The 12,205-nt window shown below is 29.7% G+C and overlaps 2 protein-coding genes across 2 annotated transcripts; both read left to right on the top strand.

Moving 5' to 3' along the window:
• Positions 1-2,687: 2,687 nt before the first annotated feature.
• LOC111042483 (zinc finger BED domain-containing protein 1-like) lies at positions 2,688-3,698 on the top strand. The gene has a single exon (XM_022327110.1). It carries the CDS (start codon positions 2,688-2,690, stop codon positions 3,696-3,698), a length of 1,011 nt encoding a protein of 336 aa, XP_022182802.1.
• Positions 3,699-7,695: 3,997 nt separating this feature from the next.
• LOC111042486 lies at positions 7,696-8,549 on the top strand. Its single transcript, XM_022327113.1, has 3 exons — positions 7,696-7,981; positions 8,116-8,243; positions 8,340-8,549. Exons 1-3 carry the CDS (start codon positions 7,875-7,877, stop codon positions 8,477-8,479), a joined length of 375 nt encoding a protein of 124 aa, XP_022182805.1. The 5' UTR covers positions 7,696-7,874; the 3' UTR covers positions 8,480-8,549.
• The last annotated feature ends 3,656 nt before the right edge of the window (positions 8,550-12,205 follow it).

The following is a 12,205-nucleotide window of genomic DNA, read 5'->3' as shown; positions in this document are numbered from 1 at the left end:
GTGTCGGCGAACTGGGTGTCGGCGAATTGGGTGTCGGCGAACTGGGAGTACAGCAGAGCGACATCCACTTGCCCACCTTTTTTCTTTTCTTTTTTTTATATTTGTATTAATATATATTTATATAGCTTGATAAAGTAACATAATATAGCATGATGATATTTTATTGTATCATATTTTATGTTTGTATAAATAAATGTGTTTTTTTAAATTTTGTTATGCTAATTTATGTTTGTAGTTTTGCTCTATGTTGTAAGATAAATAATGTTACTAAAATGTTATTGTTTGTCAATTACGTTTAATATTATAAAATATATAATGTAAAATGTAAATATATTCAATAAAACAAGTAGGTTAAAGCTGTATTCAATTAAATAAATAAAATTATGATGCTCATGATTAAATTTTGTTCTATAAAATAACATATAATTCCTTTATTTACACGCAGAATGCAGGAAACAATAGAAAAATATAAACAGGAAAACAAAAAAATTAAAAATGAACAAATTAAATCAAAAGAAATAATTTCCATTCAAAAAGCTCAAAAACAAAATTTACAAGATTCTCTTAATAAAATAGATGGTACTTTTAACTCACAGATTCATACAATATTTTCAAAATTATTCACACCAACACAGATTGACGCTATTTTAAATAACAATAAAACTATTTACAAATGGACACCTGAAGATATTGCCTCTGCCATATCATCGAGAAGTGTTTCTCCAAAAGCGTATAGGTATCTACGTGAAAAAAAAAGTTTCCATTGCCAATTAATAATAATTCAATAAAAAAATAATAATAATAATAACAATTCAATTACAACTTGTAGGATTATCAACACTTCTAACATGGGCAGGTAATTTCTCAGTTGAGCCAGGAATTCTGAATACTGTATTTACTTTGATGAAAGCAAAAGGTAGAATCTTCATATAAAATAATTTATATTTTGTTGTTAATAAAATTGTAAATGTAAACAAAAATTTTTAAGGAGAAACTTTGACAGACCAAGAGAAATTGACTGTTATTTCATTTGATGAAACTTACGTGTCAAAAAGAATTTGCTATGACAAAAAAAATGAGCAAATGATTGGTCCTCATAAATGCGTTCAAACAGTTATGGCTTGAGGTTTTTTTTCTATATTAAAAAGTTTGGTATGCGAATATTTTCTCAGTAAACCTTTTCTTAACAGGGCTCATATCTCCATGGAAGCAATCAAAAATACACAACTTTGATACTCAAATGACTGAAGAATTATTAAAAAGGATTATAATAGAGTTGTATGATATAGGATATAACGTAGTAGCAGTTACTAGCGATATGGGTCCAACTATCCATATTGGGTTGTGGCGTGAATTACATATATCTATGGAACAAACATCGTTTCCACATCCAAAAACATCTAAAAATATATATGTTTTTGCTGATATTCCACACCTTATTAAGTTGACAAGGAATCATTTTGTAGATAAGTAGGTTCTATAATCTACAAACATTAATTACAAGTAATCAAATACTTAATTATTTTTTCATAGAGGATTTGTCTTACCAAATGAAAAATTTGTTGGCATTAATATTTTAAAAGAACTATTAAAATTAAATAGCAATAATGACTTTAAATTATGGTATAAAGTGACTGAACGTCATTTAATGGTTGAAGGTGCATCACGAATGAATGTTCGACTAGCCGTTCGAGTTTTTTCAAATGGTGTAGCAAAGGCAATAAGTTTCTGTGGAAACAATAATTTAATTACAGAGTATAATTAAAAAGAGGTACAAATACATTTATTTATTACATAGATACAATTAATATGTTAATTTAATACTTATTTCTAAATACTAAATAATCAAAACAAATTGTGAGGCACAAAATAAAAATGATTAAAAAGCTAACAGCAATATGTTACTCATAGCAATATTTTACTCATAATTTAGTAATCTTAGTAACTATTTTTTAGGCTTCAGAACTAATACAGTTATTTAATGACTGGTTTGACTTGCTCAATACTCATCAGAAAGTTGATAAAAATTCAGCAAGTTATGGACTATATTTACAGTCTCAGGATAAATTATTAGACAAGATGTTCAATTGCATCATGTTCTTCTGCTACTATGCCTGATTTATCTGACCAAATCCCAGTATCATCTTTATCAAATGCTTTCTCTTTGATCCAAGCTTCAAATACGACAGTCCGCAAACATAAACAAATATCTGTTTCAAATTATTTACCCAAAAAAATATCTGTAGATGCTAAAAAAAAACTAGATCAAATACTTTTAAAATTGTTTGTAAAAGATTTTCAACCTTTTAAAGTTGTTGAAGATTCGGGTTTTAAAGAATTTGTTAAAGCTTTGAATCCCAGTTATGAACTGCCAAACCGTAATACGATATCAAAAGTCCATATTCCGGCCATGTATGAGAAATGTTTAGGCGAAATGAAAGGGTTGGTGTCTACCATTGAAAGTGCTTGTTTGACCACTGACTGCTGGACATCTAGGAACAATGAAAGTTTTATGGCAAACACCATTCATTTTATTGACTCCGATTTTATATTAAAGTCAATACTTTTAGAGTGTCGTTCCTTTAATTTGAACCATACTGGAATTAACTTGAGTAATGAAATTAAACAAGTATCTTGACAGACATCTTGGAATTTAAATGACAAAATTACTGTCGCGGTCTCCGATAATGCTGCCAATATCAAAAAATGCCCTCAATTTATTATCTTTGAAAAATATAGGATGCTTTGCTCATACCTTAAACTTAATAGTACAGTCAGCACTTGAACTTGAAAATAACCTAATAGACAGAGTTAAAACAATAGTATCACATTTCAAGAAAAGCACTGTAACTAATAATATATTTAAGACTTACCAAATAAACAATGGTATAAAAGAGCGAAAGAAGCTTATCCAAGATGTGCAAACTCGGTGGAACTCCACCTACTATATGATCAATAGATTTGTTGAGATGGAAAAATCTATAAGAGGTACATTAGGTTTATTGGATAATGCTCCAGATACTTTGAGTTCTGAAGATTGGTTAATCTTACAAGATTTAATTAAAATATTAAAACCTTTTGATGAGGCTACCAAAGCAATAAGCAGACAAAAATACACGATAGCGTCACTTGTAATCGTTATAGTCCAGGGGTTGTACAAAGTGTGCAATAATTTATTGAAGATGAATTTGTCCCAAAGAGCATTGCTTATTGCTAATAAGTTATTAAGTAATATGAATGAAAGGGAGGGTTTTAAAAACTGTGAAAAAAGTATGACTCTTTCTAAATGTACATTCTTAGATCCCATATTTAAGCACCTACCTTTTACAAATATAAGCCCAGTAAAAAATGAAGTAGTTGAAAATGTAGCTAATATTATTCGAGATAAAGAACAACCTAGTGAATCAGATATAAACATACAGCGGACTCCAATACTAGAACCAGGAGAATTATCAATTTGGAGTGAAATTGATAGTAATGTGGCAAGATTTACACCATTGGGGTCTGCAAAGTCAAGAGCAATAGTTGAAGTTCAATGCTACTTGGACGATGCAGTCATAACCAGAAACCAAGATCCACTTAAATGGTGGAAAGGCCAAAGCTATAATTACCCTAACCTCAGTTTATTGGCCAAGAATAGTTTATGTCATTTAGGTACATCATTCCTTGTGAAAGGATTTTTTCAAGTGCAGGTTTAGTGCTGAATGATCACCGCTGTCGTTTAAAAAGTGAGAAAGTAAATATGTTATTATTTCTTCATTATAATTCAAAATTTGAACAATACTGTATATTTGTATTATAAATATTTTTTGTTAAGAGGACGTCGCACCGGCATTTTTCAGTATTAAAAACACGCTCGCGTAGATTCAAAATTACTTGTTCCTGAGTGGTTTTAGAGCTAAGACACTTATTATCAAAATTGAATAAAACAATATTTTGGAGGTCATCTCATCGAGGTTTTGTAAAATATTTAGTTTAAAAAAAGATACAGCCATTTAAAAAATCATAAATTAACGATTTTTTATAAATGCTATATTGAACAGTGTAATTAACATAATGAAAATACCCCATGAGATGCCCTCGTAAATATTGTAAGCTTTCATTTCGATAATAGGTGTTTCTACTCTAAAATCACTGTGGAGTGGTTGATTTACAATCTAAATGTGCCCTAAACTCTCCAAGTTTTATGCCGTAAACAGACAATTTACGGCCGACTAGTGCTGCTCTGTTTCTATTACGGCAGCATTCGATAACGTTCGTTACCCCCGACCCGCAAAATCTACCGCCACCAAATTAATAACATGTTCTTAGAAGTACTCACTGCCATCGACAAACTATAAATAATATTGCAATATTATCGATAAGGCGACATACCTAACAATAATAATGATTATTTTTAATATTTTACAACGAAACCATTGTAGAGCATTCATTCATAATAAAATAATATCATTGAGTATATTGACGTAGTATTGTATTTGTATATTATTGAATTATAAGTTATAAGCTTATAACAAATCATTTGCTCGTGGACATTGAAGGCACGTGAACTTGTATTCACGACTATTAATTTGTTAATTTGTACACGAAATATTTTATTTTACCGACTACCTATCTACTATTTTGTAATAGTGAAATATTAGCATGGGAAACAAAAAAAATAATGTTAAACGTGTTACCAAAAAACGTTTAATTCGTATTCTGGTAAATCGTCGCAACAGTAATGACAATAAAAGGTAAGTTAAATATTTTACAATTTTACAATGTTATTTTGATATAGTATTTTAATTTATAAATTATAGTAGGTACCTACTATTTATTTTAAATAAAGTTTCAAAACGAAAACATTTTTTTGTTATTTGTAAAGAGACAACTAGCAGTTTATTTAAATTTATATTAATATTATTGCGGTGTTGCTACAGTGATGTTTGTATTAGTTTACCACAAATAGCGGGTTGTGTAGAATTTACAGCAGAGACACCAAAATTGAAATTGCAAGTACAAAACCAATTTGATGAACCTGAATTAGCTGTTAAACTTATGGCTACTGAAAGAAATTCACCTTTCGAGTAATACTTATATTAAATCATATTATAGTTTTTTATGTATTTTAAATGAATTGTAGGTTAGACAATATTTTCATTATGTATAGGTGTGCTAAAATTCAGGACGAATTTATTGACTCTCACGAACTGCAGACTGTCAGTTCAGTCTCAGAGGTAGAAAAAAGCCTCATGTAAGAATTTTGTTACCATCCGTAATGTTTTATGAATTCAAATTTAAATAAATTACCTATATATTTATCTAGTGAAAGAGCAGGTGAAATAAATTGATGTAGGATTGTAGACATCGGATATGTTTTTAGTCAAATACTTGATTGTACTCACGAAGGAATGTTTGGATGTAATTTTATGAACATTGAATATATATCGGAATTTAGGAGAGGTTACTATTCACAATTTTTATTCAAATGTAAAATGTGCAATATTCAAAAAAAAATATTTTCTTCAAAATTTGATGAAAATCTTCAAAATCAATGGTCAATAAATAAAGCTATTGTAAATAGCACTATAGCAATTGGTAATTAAAATATTGATTTAAATGTAGGTAATGCTTTGTCATTTTATTTTAACTAAATATAGTAATTTACTGTAGGAATTTGCTATACCCAACTAGCCGAATTTTCTGCTGGTTTAGAAATACCATACATGTCTGCAAAAATGTACCATTCATTTCAGTCAGGTCTCCAAGATGAAATAAAAGGCACGGCTTGGTCAGAAATGAAAGCGGCAGGAGATGAAGAAAGAAAATATGCTATAGAATCTGGTTCTGTTGATAATAATGGTATACCACTTATTACTGTTGTTGCGGACGCTCAGTGGTCCAAGAGGAGTTATAAAACAAAATACGACGCTTTTTCTGGAGTAGTAAGTGTTTTAAACAATTTAAAAACGTACAAATTTAAATAACTATTAATTAAATGAATAGAAAAATCTATAACTAATCTTAACTCATTTTTACGTGACTTTAGGCGAGTATTATTGGATACAAAACAAAAAAAATACTTTTTGTCGGAATCAGAAACCGATATTGCCTAATTTGTGAACGTGCTTCTAATAAAAATATTGAAAAACCGATACACACATGCTTCCTGAATTGGAGACACGGTGCTACGAGTATTGAAGCGGACGGAGTAGCCGAAGGTTTTACCAAGAGTTTCGAAATGCATGGCGTTAAATATTCAAAATTAATTGGTAAGATATAATTACGATTATTATATAAAAAAAAAATGTATGTAATGAACTTTTTATGCTTATAAACAAAATTTGACAGATTTCAAATCTTAAATAATATCTATTATAAATTCTTCAAATTTTATGAATTTTTAACAACAAAATAACTTTAAATTTTCGCGATTTCATCATATTTTGTAAAAAATTGAAGAAATAAAAAAAAATTTTGACCTACGATTTTTTTAATGGTGATAAGTACAACGTATGAAATTCTTCTATTCGTCACTCCGTTTAGAATATTAAAACTTTAAAAAAAAAAAATGTTTTAGGTGACGGTGACAGTAGTGTCACAAAAAGGTTAAATGAAATACTACCATATGGTCCGAGTCTAAGAGTCGAAAAAATTGAATGCAGAAATCATTTGCTTAGGAACTATTCCCAAAAAATGTCTGCACTCTCTAAACGAACAGAATTTCCTATTGCGATAAGAAAAAAAATTGCTGATAACCTCGTTAGGCTTAGAACTGATGTAACAAAAGCTATACAGTACAGAAAATCTGAGGAAAAACCACTACAACAGAAAATTTTAAGTAAGTACCTAATTTATGTTATTTTTTATTACATTTTATTTATTTACTTGGGGCTTTTTAGATATTAAAAACGACATAACAAACGCACCAAACCATCGACTTTTTAATTGCCATAAAAAATGTGCTCCTTATTTTTGCGAAAAATCTGCAGATAAATCAGTTGATAACTGCAAGTCTTATGAACATGATGGTATAGTCAAAGAAATTAATATAATTGTTTCTCGTTTGGCTAATAATGCAAAGATCCTTATATTGGACGTAGACAACAACATCTGCGAACAATTCAATAGTGTTTTTAATATATTTCTTGGTGGCAAAAGAATAAATTATACTCAAAGGAGTTCTTATAATACAAGGATATTAGCAGCCGTGGTTAGTTTTAATTCTAGCGAGTATTTAAGAGCTGTAAAAAAACATATCACTCAAACAAGTCCTGGTGAGATAATATTTTTTTTTTTAAATCAATATTATATTATTATTACATAAAAATGTAAATTAACCTATTAATTAATTTTTTTGTTAGGAAAAACTGCTAAATCATTTTTGACTCAAATAATAAAAAAACGTTCTGCTTGCCAAAAACGAAGACAACTTTTGACCAAACTCAAATATAAAGTAAAGCGACCAAAAGCTAGTTCCAAACCAGACGAACACTATGGTAACGCAGACATATTAGACGGTATGTAATGAATAACTGTCGTATTGTCGTATACCTAAAAGGCAGCCACCCCTAATATATTTAAAATAAAATGTATATAATAATATATATATATATTTAAAAATAATATTTTTAATTTATTAATTTTTTATGTTATTATAGGTATAAGAGAAGTCGATGATCCATTATTTGTAAAAGATATGGAACAGTTTCTAAAGTAGGTACTATAAGCACCTATTACATACAAATAATGATAAAAATACTGAATACCTAGCTATTAGTCGTTTTATTCAATAATTTCGTTTCTAAAGGACTTTATATAACGTCAATCGCAGCACAGTAGAAGAAACTACAAGGGACCAAGCTGAAAGTGAAAACTGGAGGGCAGAAAGGATGATCCGACTCACCGCTAGTAATTTTGGTCGTGTATGCAAAATGCGTCGCAATACTAGTTGCAAAAATATGGTGCATTCTATCTTATATCTAACATTCACTAGCAAGTTAGTTTAATACACTTAGTTTACACTTAAAATACTGCACTATAACTAAAATGTGCATTATTAATATTAAGAATATTTTTATTTCTATTTTTTTTTTTTTATTTAATAGATTCTATACTCTTTTTATTTTATAGGTCTGTCCAGTGTGGTAGGGATATGGAAGACGAGGCAAAAACAAAATTTGAAGAAAAGTTCGGTTACAAAATAAAAAAATGTGGTCTTTTGATTGATACGCAAATTCCGTATTTGGCTGCTAGTCCAGGTTTAACATGATTTGATTTACCTACTATTTTCTCTAGTATATAATAAAATAACAAATTAATTAATATTACGATATTTTTTTTCAAAATTATTTTAGATGGCATTATTGGCGATACTGCTATCGTTGAAATTAAATGTCCTTATGCTGCAAAAGACACGGAAAATGAGATAGAGGCTGTATCCACTGGCAAAGTTTGTTTCCTACTAAAAAATACCTTTCCTTATTTTTTTTTTTAAAACATAATATTTATTATGATATTAACACAGCTGAAGTATTGTTCCATCAAAGAAAACGAATTGGTATTAAGTAAAAATCATATTTACTACTACCAAATTCAAGGACAACTGCATATTTCCCAAAAGGAACAATGTTTTTTTATTATATACACGGCTAATTGGATGTCGGTCCAGATAATAAAATATGTTGATGACTTTTGGAGTACACATATGGTCAATAAATTAAAAACGTAAACATTGTTAGAATTAATATTGTTTTAACTTTTGTTAAATCCAATATTTAGTTTTTAATAAAATATAGTAGGTATATCAATATTAAATTTTATACTTATAGGTTTTATCTAAACTGTTTGCTGCCAGAAATCGTCGATCCTGTTTATAAATATAGATTAATGAAATCAGACATAAGAGAGTCAAAAATAATTTTACAACAAATGAAAATCTCAAAACAGCTATTTTAAAATAAAATTAGATTTATTATATTATTATCACTAGACACTAATCATATTATTAAAAAAAATTATTTTAGTCGTTTTAATTTGTATACGCTAGTTTTAGTCTTTTGAAATATTGTAAGTACCTACCAGTGTGTATGTATTATTATTAATTAATATCATATTAAAAATCCACGTTTAAAAAAGGAACATAAAATAATTTGAATTTAAAAGATGAAACACGTCAAATTAATATTAATTTGATTGCGCTGTATTTATTTAGGTACTATTAAATTATATTTTAGTATAGGTATGATATTTGAATGAGTAATAATGCTACAAGTATAAATCAAGCTATGTTATAATACAGTTTCTACTACCTATATATTGGGACGTAAATTTAGGTAAGCAGTATCTTAAATTATAATCGGTAGATCAAAGGTACGCGCGGTTATTGAAAATATTACGGCGGCATTTGCGTATATGAATTTTATAATGATACGAATATTACTAGACGCAAGTTCATTGACAAATGAACGGCGCTTCCGAACGAGAACTCGTCGCCGTCGTCGGCCGGTTGCCGAATGCGAATAGTAGGCGTGACTTAAACGCCGCGCGCTTGCGGATCGCGAAAACACCTAACAGCGCATCCTCTCGGTCGTTGCATGCGTACACGTTTCGGTGCGACGTCCTCTTAAATATACGGGATAGAACCCTTTAACACAATTACACATTACATTCATAGACATTAATACAATTATATAACTTAAGATAAGAAGTATACAGTTAAACAAAACTGCTATAAAGTAAGTAGACACGAAGAGTCAACATTGGCATTACTCATCATACGCGAAATCGGTTCATTTTTTAGATAGTTTGTGGAGGCGAAAGGGACATTAAAATAAGCAATAGATCGGGAAGGACGTGGAGGAACACGAAAACAATTTAAGGAAAGCAATTCAGGAGAGTCGATAATTCCATCTAATAAATTTTTTTTAAATTTGATGTCCGCTAACCGCCTACGCTCAGCCAAGGAAACCAGTCTTAGCTGAATAGCAACTGGTTCGTAGTTATGAGGTTCACAGGGTTTATTCAAACGAAATCCAGCATACTTAATGCATTTTCGTTGAACCCTTTCTAGCCTGACAGAGTTATTTTTGTCGTGAGGATTCCAAATAACGTCACCGTATTCTAAAATAGGGCATACAAGAGTACAATAAAGTACCTTAAAGGATAAGCCTAACCGAAAGTCTCTACATAGTCTCAATACGAATCCCAAAGTTTTACAAGCCTTGCAACAGATATGTTCAATGTGGGGACTCGGATCGAGATTACTAGTAAGAATAAACCCAAGATCAGTAACACTGCCATTAGAGCATGCGATAGCAGTTGCCCCAAGATGATATGCATATTTGGCAGGGGCCGAATTCTAGTATAAGTCATGGTCTTACACTTAGAAACATTAAAGGATAATCCTAGAGTATTGAACCATTTAGTGAACCGATCAAAATCAATCTGTAACAGCATACAGTCATCTAAGGAGGATACACAAGAGTAGAGTTTAATATCATCTGCAAAACACAAAATACGACTATTGGATAGAGCACTTGACACACTATTGATAAATAAAGAGAAAAGGAACGGAGATAGGTGTCCACCTTGTGGAACACCAGATGTTGCTAGATAAACGTTAGACCTCACTCCAAACAGATTCCCGGGTCATTAAGAAGTACGTACGAGTTGATTCCCTGGTCATTATATATTTTATTTAATATTTAGTAAAATATTCAGTCTATTAGCATAACCCAAGAAACACCACTAGGAGGTTGGCTGACAAGTTTCTCAAAAATGTTGTTTTTTTAGTTTTTTCATATTTTGAAAATCATTCAATTTTTATTTATTAATTATTTATTGAATTATATTATTATTAAAAACATTTAGTAGTAACTAGGTAAAAAAATATTAAAAAATTTAGTAATTTGGTCAAAATTTGTAACACATTGTTTTTATAAATTGGTATCTGGTAATGAGATTACTAGTATACCGTGACATCTCTTCCCTCAAATTTTTTTTTTTGTGAATTCGCGCGTGGTCTCGGTGGATATAAGAGCGAGTTGTGTGTGACGGTCAAACTCTTTATACTGTCATAAACTCTTTACTCTTGCAATCTATTGATAATTGATATACAACAATAGGGAATCAACTCGTACGTACCCTCTAATGACCCGGGAATCAACTCAACGTTGTCGGTGCAGGTAAACAGGTACCCGGGAATCAACTCGTACGCAGCCTGATTTAAAGTGTCTGTCTTTTTTGTTTGAACTTAGGAAAGATATTTCTAGTAGATTTGCATCATTTATAGTTTTACTTCAATTTCGAAGTATTTATCAGACGGTTAGTTGATTCTTCGGTTGATTGCGAACTTGAATCATTGTCTGTTTTTTGGATTTTCGATGGGCCAGCATTTAGAACTTGTAAAAACCGTTTCATAATTAAAATAAACAAATAAACGAAATAAAAATAACAAGAAAATCATAGTTCTTCAACAATTTTTCACCGACGAAGAATCAAGATAGTAAGTCACCGAGTTTGTTGTTAAGTGATAACTGAGAACTGTGAGTTCTGAATACTGGGAATAATAAACTACCACTAATGACAAATGAGTAATGATCACTATGTAGATATTATAAATATAAAATATATAAGTATATAATATATATAAATATATTATGATTGTGTGCCCATAATTGTTGTTTTATTTTCGTCGGCTCAACACAATGAATACCTATTGATAATTATTATTTGTTTAAATTGTATACACAATTCTATGAAATGAGTATCAGCTAATGACATGAACTAAGATATACAGGACTGGACACAGAGCCTTATCAGCCGGTCAGTCAATGTTACGCATTACTCCTTTAAGTGGAATCTACGCTATCTGGTGACGAATTAATTTGTTAATGTTATTACTTAGTAATACTAAGTAACGAGTAACGACGCACATCATTAACATCTAGTGCATAGTATAAAGAATAATATTATTCCTTAATATACTATGTATTTTTGATATAGTGTTATAGATGTTCTAACTTTTAAATTTTAATCATTTGTTAAATGGTTATAAAATATATAAACTGCAAATAAAAAAAGGTGCGAAAATTATTTAAAATATTTATCATACTATATATTTAAACTAAAAATAGGTAAAACTATATGTTTGTAATTTTTCACAAAATCATCATAGGAATTAAACAAGCCAGATATTGGAGACCAATAAAAAAAGTAAAAA

The sequence above is a fragment of the Myzus persicae genome, unplaced genomic scaffold (assembly GCF_001856785.1).
Source record: "Myzus persicae strain clone G006 unplaced genomic scaffold, MPER_G0061.0, whole genome shotgun sequence".
In the NCBI taxonomy this organism is placed as follows: Eukaryota; Metazoa; Arthropoda; class Insecta; order Hemiptera; family Aphididae; genus Myzus; species Myzus persicae.
This window is presented reverse-complemented; position numbering and strand designations above follow the sequence as displayed.

Bases quoted from the DNA above. Each gene is read 5' to 3' on its own strand.
- LOC111042483 (XM_022327110.1), top strand. From the start codon at position 2,688: ATGCTGCCAATATCAAAAAATGCCCTCAATTTATTATCTTTGAAAAAT.
- LOC111042486 (XM_022327113.1), top strand. From the start codon at position 7,875: ATGATCCGACTCACCGCTAGTAATTTTGGTCGTGTATGCAAAATGCGT. The intron at 7,982-8,115 runs GTTAGTTTAATA...TTTATTTTATAG, and splicing joins TATCTAACATTCACTAGCAA to GTCTGTCCAGTGTGGTAGGG. The intron at 8,244-8,339 runs GTTTAACATGAT...AAATTATTTTAG, and splicing joins GTATTTGGCTGCTAGTCCAG to ATGGCATTATTGGCGATACT.